This window comes from Mercenaria mercenaria, chromosome 13, assembly GCF_021730395.1.
Source record: "Mercenaria mercenaria strain notata chromosome 13, MADL_Memer_1, whole genome shotgun sequence".
Classification (NCBI taxonomy): Eukaryota; Metazoa; Mollusca; class Bivalvia; order Venerida; family Veneridae; genus Mercenaria; species Mercenaria mercenaria.
In genome coordinates this window covers 23,828,903-23,843,117 of record NC_069373.1, presented here as the reverse complement: position 1 = coordinate 23,843,117, position 14,215 = coordinate 23,828,903, and the positions used below count along the sequence as shown (strand labels likewise).

The 14,215-nt window shown below is 35.5% G+C and overlaps 1 protein-coding gene across 1 annotated transcript in view; it reads left to right on the top strand.

Annotated features, from left to right (window-relative positions):
- Nucleotides 1-271: 271 nt before the first annotated feature.
- Nucleotides 272-14,215, top strand: part of LOC123529333 (ras-like GTP-binding protein RHO) — a 63,503-nt gene continuing 49,559 nt past the window's right edge. The window contains exons 1-2 of the mRNA XM_045309634.2: nucleotides 272-430; nucleotides 5,906-6,075. Coding sequence (XP_045165569.1) covers nucleotides 5,920-6,075 — 156 coding nt within the window. The 5' untranslated portion in view covers nucleotides 272-430; nucleotides 5,906-5,919. The remainder of the gene's footprint in view (nucleotides 431-5,905; nucleotides 6,076-14,215) is intronic.

Genomic DNA, 14,215 nt, shown 5'->3' with positions numbered 1-14,215 from the left:
ATAGAAAAATCAATAGAAGTATCGGACCTGTGATCACGAGAGGCTAAATTTAGAATCTAAGAACACAGCCAATGAATGTAACCAATTTTGAGTTATTTTTAGATTAAATATTTATATGACCTGTCAGTAGAGTATTTTCAGTCTTTATAAAGCATTCGTTCAAAACAATATACGATATAAGAAGTCATCAAAATCTTTGCGAGAAGAAACTAGTAAGTTACTTTTTTATTACAATTAAATTATGATGAAAATCGTACTTTCGTTTCTTCCGGAAGTTCTCGTATCGGCTCATACAAACCAGCAATATCTCGATCCGACAGCAATTACTCATACCCCGCTCTGCTAGGTATTGAGGTGTGGCTGAAATTGATGATAAACAAAACATAGAAAATTAAGCGTTTTGTAACGCTTGCATTAAGTTATATCACAGGTAAACAACTTATGAACAGATTTTTGCTAAGTTTACGTAGAATTTTCGGTTTATGATTTTGCTAAGATTGAGAAAGAATCGGTAAAACTTGTGACAGTAACACGGAAATACGAACGAGGTCCGGCAAAATTTATCTTTCATACAAATTTTTTGAAGGTAAACAATGAATTTGATTTTTTATACATGTAGTACAACTTACAAAGTAAGTGTTATAAATGTAAATATATGGTAAATCACGAAATAGTTTAATCTAGTTGTTTAATTATATTTCCGCCATTTTAGTGACGTCATGACTCATAATTTGTTAGACCATTTTTTTCCCGGCTATACTATAGCAAAGAGCTATAAAAATAAATAGATTGGCAATTTGAAAGGCATATAGAGCAAATCTCTCCAACTTCATGTGGGAACTGAATGAGATCTCGTTTCAGGTTTTTTTCTAGCTAATTTGGGAACATAGCGAATGTGTCACTTTATCACGTCTAGGAAAGTGTTATATTTACAGATAATCTATAAATTTACAGATTTTTCGATCTATAGATTTACAGATCAAATGTTTGAAAACTGCTAAAATCATACTTGGACTCAAAAAAATGACCTAACACATTTAAAAATACTTAGATGTTAAATGGTTGTTATTTTTAGAATGAGGAAAGTCCCGCTAACCGGCCAGTTGCAAGTAGTTTTCACAGTAATTTTCCATGACGTAGTGTCGTGCACATGTAGGAAAAAACCCTGGTGTCTTTTTTTTGCAAAGTACTCGATAAATTTAAGGCAGTGGCTAGAGAACCGGAATCGGTTCCCCAGACAGCGAACTTATTCGTCCGGAACCGGTTCTCTAACCAAAGAAGTATAAAATACACAGAATGGCAACTGGCTGTAATCTTGCGTGAGCTGGTGTCAGAGCGTGATTCGGCGTTATCTTACTAAAAACAAACATCTGCGAGCATGGAGTTACAATTTGTACCTTTAAAACTACTTTTAAAATACATGTTAGCTTCTAAAACAAAATTAGTTGAATTTGAAATGGTCTTAAGACACGAAGTACACGGTTTTTTTTGCCATCGAAAGAAGCGTGGTCATACGGTGATAATTATTTTACCGATGAATAATTGCTTTCGCATACAAAATGGCGCGTTGAGAAAGCGCCACTTTCAGTAAACGAGATCTCGTTTTTTTGTCACGAGAGGTTTGCGAGATTTGCTCTGTATGCCTTTCAAGTTGCCAATCTGTTTATTTTTATAGCTCTTTGCTCTAACCAAAGTAGTGAGGAACCAGAATTTTATTTCTATGCATAATGCTGCCAAAATCCACTTTGTTTTTTAGCTCGACTATTCGAAGAATAGTCTAGCTATTCTACTCACCCTGGCGTCGGCGTCGGCGTCACACCTTGGTTAAGTTTTTGCATGCAAGTACATACAGCTATCATTTAAAGGCATATAGCTTTGAAACTTATTTATTCTTTTTCTAGGTCAATTACCAACCTCACTGGGTCAAGTTCCATAACTCTAACATGTATTTTGAGCAAATTATGCCCCCTTTTGGACTTAGAAAATTCTGGTTAAAGTTTTACATGCAAGTTACTATCTCCAAAACTAATGCAGATATTGAATTGAAACTTCACATGTGTCTTCGGGGTTATAAAACTAGTTGATAGCACCAAGTCCCATAACTCTGACCTTCATTCTGGCCAAATTATGCCCCCTTTTGGACTTAGAAAATTCTGGTTAAAGTTTTGCGTGCAAGTACATACAGCTATTACTAAAAGGCATATAGATTTGAAACTTATTTTTTCTTTTTCTAGATCAATTACCTACCTCACTGGGTCAAGTCCCATAACTCTGGCATGTATTTTTGCCAAATTATGCCCCCTTTTGGACTTAGAAAATTCTGGTTAAAGTTTTGCGTGCAAGTACATACAGCTATTACTAAAAGGCATATAGATTTGGAACTTATTTATTCTTTTTCTAGATCAATTACCTACCTCACTGGGTCAAGTTCCATAACTCTTAACATGTATTTTGAGCAAATTATGCCCCCTTTTGGACTTAGAAAATTCTGGTTAAAGTTTTACATGCAAGTTACTATCCCCAAAACTAATGCAGATATTGAATTGAAACTTAACATGTTTCTTCGGGGTTATAAAACTAGTTGATAGCATCAAGTCCCATAACTCTGATATGTCCCCTTTTGAACTTAAAACTCTTTTGATATTTAACATTTTGGGTAATAATTTCCAGCTTCTGTGACAATATTTCGAATAGTCGAGCTTGGCTGTCTTATGGACAGCTCTTGTTTGGTAAATGCTATGCATATTGTTATCTTAATTAATTTTACCGTGCCCTTGCATTTATCTCATTTACTGTCCGCCATATTGGAATGATAAAAACTAGTACGAATAAATGAAAAAAACTTTCCCGTTTTTAAATGTTATTTGCTTTCAACATGTTCTATTGTTAAATTATTTAGATATAAAATAATATTGATTTGTATTTGTGTCATCACATGTTTATAGATGTACAAACTAATTTAATTGCCATTAAAACTTCATGTAGATTCTTTGATCAGTTTGTAACACCTCGGCATTTCACGTTCAAAGATATGTGATCAGTACTAATTAACAGAAATTACTTAATTTGTTTTAAATGTTCTTTTATTGTTTTATACCTTTTAATTTTACATTTCAAGTTTATTTCGGCTTGCTCCAATGCTGACTATTTCCGCATTCATTCATACTAGTTCATTTATCATTCCAATATGGCGGACAGTATGCGGCGAGTACATTTTTGGAGACACGGTAAACACAGATACATGAAAGGACATTGCTTGCTGAAAATTGAAATGTTAAATTTCTTAAGATAATAACATGCATAAAACTTACCAAAAGAAACAAAGTTAATTTCGGCAGCTTTATGCCAGGTTTTTTTTTTTATTCTATAGCAGAGGCCGAATATCGGCCTCGTCCCCCAGCCGAGGATTTCCCCCACAGCCAAGGATTTCCCCTACCACAGTCGAAATTCCCCTACGTCCGAAATTCCCCCCTCCAAAATCGTAAACAAAGCAATGGAGATTACTCCCAGCGATTTTCCCGACCGAATATCGGACCCGTTCACAATTGCAGACGGTCTTTCTCAATTTTCAGTGGGTGTGAAAACCTTTAGAAATAGTAGAAAAATGTTAGAAGAGCGTTCAGTGGACCCGAGGTTCCGGTTTTGACCTGCGAAAATCGATAAAAACTCGTATCTGACCCGCACATAATATGCCGTGGGTGTCTGCTTGTCTCGCGGTAATATCTTTGATGCGTAACGAGTTCGAAAGCTCTGTCCCTTGTCAATCAAAATCCCAGTTTATCGACACCAGCGTAAGTATGACAGTAGGCGGAGCGTCGTATGTTAATTAGCTACTGACAGATGTCAATCACGCCACGCGCCGACTGACACGTGGTTATCATCAGCATGTAATATAGATGATTGATAAACAATGCAGCGTCAGATTATCGTGTTTGTACCTCTTGTTAATTAGCGGTAACAGCTTATGCTGTATTGTGTAATATGTGTTGTTAATTTAAAGTAATTATTTTATGTGCTTGATTCGATTAAATAAGCCGATCGGCTGTTACGCAAATTTATTATCTCTGCCGAGGTATTTTGCTAGAGCAAAATAAAATATAAATGTTTTAAGTAATCAGATATTATAAGTATGGAATAGTTCATGTGAAAAGATGAAATTTAAAACGGGTATTTTATCAAGAATTTTTAATGTTTGCTTTCGTTTTTTCATATTTGTCACACGTTTTCGCGATCGTGATTTTCAGACTTTTTTATCCTTTCTTACAAGATTTTCTAGTACAAGTACTACAGTTGAAATAAAAAGGCAACAAAAGTATGCATTTAATAATAATATGATGACTCTTTCAAAGGCAACTCTTATTTTAAAGCATTTTTTGTGAATAAAAGCATGTGACCTTTAAATATTCAATGATTTGAGCATTTCAACTCTCCCCACCCACCTTGTTACAATGATAAGTGAACATTAGTGCAAATCCATCTATTGCTAAGTGACAGTGTGTATAGTTGCTAAAAGTTGCAAGAATATGTAATAAAAACATAGTTTAAAGTGTTTATTATGCATAATTGTAAATTCCCCCCTGAGTGAAAAAATCCCCCAAAACTGCTCGTCACGTGCTATTTTCTTCCCCCAATGACAGGCTGGGGGCCTCTTCCCCCAGTCATAAAAAAAAACCCTGCCACTATTTTTGAGCTGAGGGGATTATGAGTCATATGACCAAGGGGATTTTAAGCCTCTGTATGTATGGAGGCTTTGTTCAAACAAACCTACTCCTTCTAAATTTATGTTGCTTGATATATTCTTGTACCTTTTCATTTTGTTAGCTCATCTGATTTTTTGAAAAAAAAATGATGAGTTATTGTCATCACTTGAGCGGTTGTCGGCGTCGGCGTCTGCGTCGGCGTTGCCTGGTTAAGTTTTATGTTTAGGTCAGCTTTTCTCCTAAACTATCAAAGCTATTGCTTTGAAACTTGGAATACTTGTTCACCATCATAAGCTGACCCTGTATAGCAAGAAACATAACTCCATCTTTCTTTTTGCAAGATTTATGGCCCCTTTTGTACTTAGAAAATATCAGATTTCTTGGTTAAGTTTTATGTTTAGGTCAACTTTTCTCCTAAACTATCAAAGCTTTTGCTTTGAAACTAGGAATACTTGTTCACCATCATAAGCAGACCCTGTACATCAAGAAACATAACTCCATCTTGCTTTTTGCAAGAATTATTGCCCCTTTTGGACTTAGAAAATCAGTTTTCTTGGTTAAGTTTTATGTTTAGGTCAGCTTTTATCCTAAACTATCAAAGCTATTCCTTTAAAAACTTGCAACACTTGTTCACCATCATAAGCTGACCCTGTACAGCAAGAAACATAACTCCATCCTGCTTTTTGCAAGATTTATGGCCCCTTTTGGACTTAGAAAATATCAGATTTCTTGGTTAAGTTTTATGTTTAGGTCAACTTTTTCTCTTAAACTATCAAAGCTATTGCTTTAAAACTTGCAACTCTTGTTCACCATCATAAGCTGACCCTGTACAGCAAGCAACATAACTCCATCCTGCTTTTTGCAATAATTATTGCCCCTTTTGGACTTAGAAAAATCATTTTCTTGGTTGAATATTATGTTTAAGTCAACTTTTCTCATAAACTATCAAAGCTATTGCTTTAAAACTTGCAACAGTTTTTCACCATCATAAGTGGACACTGTACATCAAGAAACATAACTCTATCCTGCTTTTTGCAAGAGTGATGGCCCTTTTTAGACTTAGAAAATCATGGGTAGGACAATATTTCTATTATACAAAAAAAATCAGATGAGCGTCAGCACCCGCAAGGCGGTGCTCTTGTTAAACTGTACTATTTACTTGAGCTGTTCTGCATCAAACCCTTAATATAATTATTATTTTTCAGAATATACTAGACCAATGGCTGCTATACGTAAAAAGTTAGTTATAGTTGGGGATGGTGCTTGTGGTAAAACATGCCTTCTTATAGTGTTCAGCAAAGATCAGTTTCCAGAAGTTTATGTACCCACTGTGTTCGAAAACTATGTTGCAGATATTGAAGTAGATGGAAAACAGGTATATATATTTGCAACTTGTAAGTGTGGTTTGAAGTATATTTTGGAATATTTATTGGAAAAAAATCATTGGTAGTAGCAACAGCCTTTGATTAGGATTTAAAAAAGTTGAAATTCTCGTGAATTTGTACAGTAAATATTTTGGAATACCATGGCTGCACTTAAAGCATTTTTTTTTTCAAAAGAATAGAATGCAGAAATACAGTGTAATTGAAAGGGACCAACAATTTTTAATCAGAATGTATCCAAAGACTTGGAGCGAGCTAGTAGTATAGGTGGGTACTTGGCATCTATCATCTGTCTGAAGTTTCAAAAAGTCTCTGGTAAAGTACAGTATACCCATTGCTTCTCTCGAAAAGATCTCAGAAATACTGTTTATATTTATTTTGGTTTAAAGTATGTGACACATGTCCAGAACCATAATTTTTGTCCCCTTTTGCAAGAGATATCTATACTGATTGCCTGTGGTACTATTTGACCTGTATACGTTATCAGCATCTGGTGTTAATCAGCATATTTGTATGCCTGATTATCACTTTTAGCTCACCTTTGTTGTCAGGGGTGTGGAATTACTATGTCCGACTTGTCCGACTCGGGAGTTTCGGCCGGCGGACAAGTGCATTTTTCTATCCCACTTGTCCGTGGACAAGTAGAAATTCTGAGGTTAAAAACTTTGTTTCATTCATACATTGTTATTATGGGATTAGTAATTAGAAAGAAATTACATGTACTCGTATTTATCTGTAAGAATTATTCCTGTTATTAGCGAGAAACGTCGAAAAACTCGGAACAGTACGACACATGTATATTGCGTGCATCGGCACCATTTTTTTATTGTTTCCTGGCTGTGGTTCAATCAAAATTTATTTAATTTCTTAGGTTTAATATTAAGTACCTTCTGGAACAACCTTCTTGCGATGATATAGAATTATTTCAACATAATAACATAGGAGATTGAGAACAATCCCGGTACACTCTCGACGCGCATTATTGCTGATTTCAATCTATAAAGTATGCAATGAGAATAAATTTAAGTTTACTTTGTAATTATTAAGTTTCTTATGCATTAAACTGGATTGAAAATGATTGAGTTTATTTTAAATAACAGTTACAACGGAAAATAACTGTTACACATAAGCGTTTAGGTCGCTTCCGGTATGCGCACTTGCTCGGCTTATATACTTTTATCGTATAAAAAGTATCCTAATCGTACACTTTTATTTAATGATGTGCGGACATGAATAAAAAACATTCTTTTGGAATAATTGTTTCTTAGGAAATGGTCAGGAATTTAAGTCGATTCTGGTATATGCACCCACTGCGCATTTGTGTGACTTATTCCATCGTCATTTAATGAAATAAAAAATATATTTGTATCTAACGGTTAAACTTCCTGTGGACTTTATGGATTTCATTTATGATACCCCAAGTCTAAATATGATATATTTAAATGCTGGGTATGTTGAATGTTAGCTACAAACTTAGGTTAGTTCTCGAAGTCCGATCATGCTTATAAATTATTTAATAAAAGTTGACGATTTAAGAAATTATAAATTAGTTACGACAAAATATCCTAGGCATCACTGAAACATTTGGACTCTTTTTCTGAATGTGCGTCTCTAGACGGTAGTTTAATCAGTATAAAGTGTATTAAGGCACCCTGGTCTCTGATAACATTGCAGCACAAAGAATGACGTCATCTCGCACTTGTTTGATTATATCGAATATACTGTACAGCCAGATGGCACCATGTTAAAATGCTGATGAATATTTTTAAATATTTTGTTCCCGGTTCTATTGCATGAAGCTTATTTTTGCCTTCGAAACATGTATTTACATTCCATACCTTGCATTTACGCAGACATCTAGAAAGTTCGGGTGCGTGCTATTTTCCCGTCCTTGAGCGTTACATCGATCGTGCGTGAACAATTTTAGAATGCGAATTTACATAAGTTTTTATTCTCAGGACAATTGTGTGTAGCCGAGGGAATTGTAATGAATATAAACGTGGGTTCCTTACATGGTGTTAATTTGTAATTTTCTCAGTATAATGTTAGGAATGAAAAAAGTTGGGAAGATAGTTGAGGTCGTATTTAGTATTTAGTCAATCCATTGCAATGGAAAACGTGTTTCCTCGAAATGCCTCTCCATCAGGGATTATCATTTTGGTTGCACACATGTTTTTCAAAATCTATCGGTCTGAACATTGAAATTATATGTTTGGGTCCAGTAAGAAATTTTATCTTGTGTAAGTAACTGTAAGATAATGTTTCTCATGTTGAAAATTGGGACAAGTGGACTCTGGTTTCGGACAAGTAGATTTTTCAGTATGACTTGTCCGTGGACAAGTGCAAAAAAATGGGAATTCCACACCCCTGGTTGTGCTATGATAGATTTTGAAATTACTAGGCGCAAAGCACCATCATGTTAAGACTACGTGTCGTGTTCAGCACCAGTCCTGTAAATATGTATACCTTAAAAGTCAATACTCTGCAAATGTTATCTCCTGAAAAGACATGTTTTATCCCTACAAAAGAATTATTCAGTTTCATTATATGAAATAAAAATCAAATGCCTGTGCAGTGCTGAAAGTTAAGTTTATTGCGGACACACTTATACGATTTTTGATGAGGTGAAAACGTGGATCATAAGCAAGGATTACATTTTCCCAAGGTTCGCTGGCAGGTATGTCAGGTATGTACTTCTGTCTTTGTTGACACCCCTGTGTGATCTTTTAAATTTTGCCAGATGGTTTTGAATCTGCAAGGAAGTTTGCTTTTAGCTCTCCATGGTTTGGTGCTCTTGGTGAGCTATTGTGGTTGCTCACTGTCTGTCATCCATTGGCCCATCCAAGCTTTTCTTTAGATGATGATTGCTCTGAAACTATTAGTCAGAATTGTACCAAACTTGGTCAGAAGCATCCTGGCATGGTCCTGAAATCATTTTTTTTTTTCAATGTTTCAGCTCAGACCCTTTCAAGGCTGCCAGAGCTAATAATAAAAAGCCTTTAAATTACTTCTTCTCATTAATGGCTTGATGAATCTTCATTAAGCTTGGTCTGCAGCATCATTATCAGGTTCTTTCTCTACTTTGTTTCATTGAGGGGACTTGGACCCTTTTAGGGGCATATAGAGCTGTAAATAGAAATATCTTCAAACGACTAGATGGATAATTTTAAGCTTGACTGTTTGAAGCAGGGCTCCAGATAAGATGCGTATTAGCGTAAATTACGCTTTGAAATAATGCATATATGCATGTCTGCTAATTTTTTAGCGTATAAAAACGTACATGAAATTACAGAAACGCATGCAGTGACTTTGTACTAGCGTAAACAAAATCTGAATCGTCTGGATGCTTTACATAACAGAGCACGATTGGCATTCATTCTGCCACATTGAAAGTACACAGGCATTGAATGGTACTCTATAAACCTAGGTTAAACTATATTATTCACTCAATGCGTGCGTAAATCAAATTGATGGTAAGGTAGTGTATTTTAAAGCGGTGTCGATTTAAAATATCAACTTCCGGTGTAGAGTAAACAACAACATGACACTTTCTAAGAATGTATGAAGTTAACAAACGTGCTACGCATTCTTTAAACCAACAAAAAAATTATTCCCAAAACATGGTTAAAGGTATATTGAATAGTCTATTGGATTTGGCAGTGAGTGTGAAGCCAGAGCTAGTCAATTGAGAAAAAGAAGCAAAAACTTGAATGTTGAATTGAAACTGAACTGCAAACAAAGTCATGGGTGTTACACCCAATAGGTATGTTATAAAACTGATTTCTGTTTTTTTTTCTCATTTACAAATTTTCAGGAGTAAAATTACTCCTAATCAATTTCAGATTTTACCATTTTACTCTTTCGCAAGAATTATGATGAGTCAATACTCTTAGGCCAAAAAAATTATCTGGAGCCCTGTTGAAGAATAAGTCAGCTATCCTACTCACCATGGCGTCGGTTAAGTTTTTTGTACCAGTCTTCATTTTGACAAAACCTTTTGACATATAGCTTTGAAACTTTTAACACTTGTGTACAATCACCATGTTCAGTTTAAGGCAAGAGTACATAATTCTGTCAAGGATTTTGTCTGAATTATGTCCCTTTTTAACTTACAAATCTTGGTTAAGTTTTCGTACGAGTTCATATTTTGTGAGAACTGATTGACATATCATTTGGCTTTGAAACTTTTATCACTTGTTTATTATAACATTCTCTATCAGTAGGCAAGATCATAACTCTTGTCAAGTATTTTGGCAGAATTATGACCTTTTTTGGACTTTGAAATTGGTTCAGTTTTCGTACAAGTCCACATTTTGTCAAAACTGTTTGACATGTGGCTTTGAAACCTTGAACACTTGTTCATAGTGATGATCACCTTCTGTTGTCAAGGGTATCTTTGTCAAAGACATTTGGCAGAATTTTGACCCTTTTTGGACTTGGAAATCAGTTAAATTTTTCGTACCAGTCCATATTTTGTCTAAACTGTTTGACGTGTATGGCTTAGAAACTTTGACCATTTGTCTACCATCATAGTCTCCATATGTAGGCAAGACTATGTCACAAGGACAAGGATTTTGGCTCAGTTATGGCCCTTTTTAGCTTGACTATATATATAGATGCAAAGTATGGAAAATGTCCTACTTGACCCGGCGTCTGGCCAAAATTAAAAATATTTTTGTTTGCTGTCTCCCTACCTACCCACTTAAAATGCTGCACCCCAAAAGTTTTTATTGGACAATGCTGGTCAAAATGTTTTTTTTAAGTAGCGATATGACAAGTGCCGCATATTTTTCAAGTACATGTAAGCAAAACAATAAGTAAGAAAGTTTAAATTGTACTATTTGATTTCATCCTTTTATACTACATACCACTCATCATATGACACAAGGACCATAGCTCTTGCACCAGTATTTAATGAATTATCCCCCCTTTTTATTTAGAATTTCAGGTTAAAGTTTTGGTAAACTTTCACTATCTCAGTTATTACTAAATGGATTTGTTTTAAACTTGAAATAGTTGGTCCACATCATCACCAACATCATATGTCACAAGTTCCGTCACTCTTACACCGATATTTCATGATTTATGTCCCATTTTTGATTAGAATTTCAATTAGATTTTGATGCTTTTTCACCATGTCCCTTTTATACTTATTTAATGTTTTGATACAGTTTATCTTTATCTCTCTTATTACTTAATACTTTTGACTCGCGCTATTGTCCAATATCTTCATCCACATTAGACACTCCTTTGACAGCTCCCGCTACCTCAGATGTGCCCATTTTCACTATCCAGCATCGAAATAGTCAAGCATGCTGTCTCATGTGACACTCTTGTTTGACATAGAAGTTTCGCGTACCATTCCATATTTTGTCTTAACTGTTTGCTATATGGATTTATAGTGCAATACAAATCTGTTTCCACAAGTTACATTGTTTGTCTTCTCTATTTTCCTTCTTTGTCTGAAAATCACTGGTAATGTTTTAACCCCATACATCAATTCTTCGAATAGTTGAGCACGCTGTCAAGCTACTCAACTAATATTGTGCAAATGGTCCTTATGTAACTCTTTACCAAGAGTGTTCAAATTATTCCAATTCGTCATAAAACATGGCTGCAATGGGGTGTAGTAACTTTTTCTTATATGTTTGTAGTGGAAAAATCTTGTATGAGACTGCTGCCCCGATTTTAAAATAATTTCAGATAATATTTATTGTGTGAGTCTGTACCAAGCTTGTTCAGATTATTCCGATTCGTCAAAAAGCATGGCTGCCAGAGCGCGTGATTGCTTTTCCCTATATGTATATAGTGGAAACTTTCTTTTATGAAACTGCTCACACAATTTAAAAATAATTTCAGACTCTACCAAGATTGTTGAAATTATTCCAATACATAAAAAATATGGCCGTCAGAGGGCATGGTCACTATTCCCTATAATTATGTATATATTGGAGACATATATATATTATTATATAAATATTTTTCTTGTTTAAAAACTGTTAGTTCGATTTTAAAATAATTTCACACAAATAGTCCGGTGTGACACAGTACCAAGATTGTTCAAATTATTCTGATTCATCAAATTACATGTATGCCAGGAGGCTTGGTCACTTTTCCCTTTATGTTTATGGTGGAAACTTTATGTCTTCATGTATGAAAATGCCCAAATTTAACAAATTCCCCCCTCCCCCCATCCAATACACACACACAAACACGTATTTATTGAGATATTCTTGTTTGGAAAGTGGCACCACTTAAGAATAATTTCACAGACATTTTCCTTTGCATAACCATCTTAACAAAACTGCTAAAGCAACCAGCATAACTCTGGTGAGTGATGTAGGGACATCATGACCCTCTTGTATTTAGATGGGGATGCTTTGTCCCATGTAGGGGCCACTAGAGCTAAAGTTAGAAATATCTTTAAATGACTTCTTCTCATGAACTGTTTGATGGATCTTCATCAAACTTAGTTTGTAACATCATTTAGGGCTCGACCAATCCGCTCGTCCGCTCGTAAATTTTATACGAGTAGAAATTGGCTCTGAGGGAGTGGGACTTGAGATCTTTGACCAAAATATCAATAAATCCAATTACAATGAAGCTGGATAGCTAAAAGATTGAAAATTAAGTTGCGACATTAAATTCCGCCTTTCTCCATTACGGTGAAGCATTATGATCACTTTAGCTAAATGCTCACTAGTCAAGAACAATGTTCTGGTATGTGCTGTTGTAACAAAAATTAAAATAGAGTGTCTGTAAAAACTTGTTTTTCTTAATGAAATGCAGGACGCGTACAAATTGTAGAAAAGTCTAGGCAGCCTGTCCTTCAGGACGAGTTGCTTTCAAAGAATCTGTCATGCCCTGTCATTGTAAGGTCCACTCCCTAGTTAGTTCAAATTGTTTAGCCCTTTCGGGGCAATAGAGCTTAAAATGGAAAAAAAACAAAAGCTGTCTCCATAGATGACACATGCCCCCGATGGCACTTTAAATGAATAGTTATGGCCGATGTTAGAGTTTAGGACCTTTGACCTACGGACCTGGGTCTTGCGCGCGACACATCGTCTTACTGTGGTACACATTCATGCCCAATAATTTTAAAATCCATGCATGAATGACAAAGATATGGACCGGACACGCCCATCAGTGCACTATCATGAAATATGACCTTTAACGTCTAAGTGTGACCTTGACCTTTGAGCTACGGACCTGGGTCTTGCGCGCGACACGTCGTCTTACTGTGGTACACATTCATGCCAAATTATTTGAAAGTCCATCCATGGATGACAAAGATATGGACCGGACACGAATGCACTATCATGAAAAATGAACGTCTAAGTGTGACCTTGACCTTTGAGCTACGGACCTGGGTCTTGCGCATGACACGTCTTACTGTTATACACATTCATGCCAAGTTATTTGAAAATCCATCCATGGATGACAAAGATATGGACCGGACATGAATGCACTATCGTGAAAAATGGCCTTTTAATGTCTAAGTGTGACCTTGACCTTTGAGGTACGGACCTGGGTCTTGCGCGCGACACGTCGTCTTACTGTGGTACACATTCATGCCAAGTTTTTTGAAAATCCATCCATGGATGACAAAGATATGGACCGGACACGAAAATTGCGGACAGACCGACAGACTGACAGACGGTTCAAAAACTATATGCCTCCCTTCGGGGGCATAATTAAATTACATCTTCCCATGAAATGCTGGCTGGATCTTCATCAAAACTTTGTCTGTAGTGTCTTAGTAAGGTCCTTATTTAGGTGCCACTAGAGCTGAAAATAAAAAAAAACTTTCCTGAACTGTTAGATGTATCTTCATTGAACATGGTCTGTAGCATCATTGAAAGGTACTCAGGGATCATCCTAGGTCAAAATTTTAGGGAGAAGTGACTTCTTCCTCCACAGAATTTAGGGAGAAGTTGAGGACTTTAAGGAGAAGAATCAGCATAGCATTCAGTTTCCTGCCTATATATATATCCACTTTCTGTGGGTCTAGCTGTAACTTATAAACAGTAATTATTTAAGGAAGTTGATTCTTGCATTATCATTTTCATGAATTTCTAAATAAAGTATAAGCTTAGCTATGAAAAAGTCGCCTTTAAATTTTCACTGAAATTT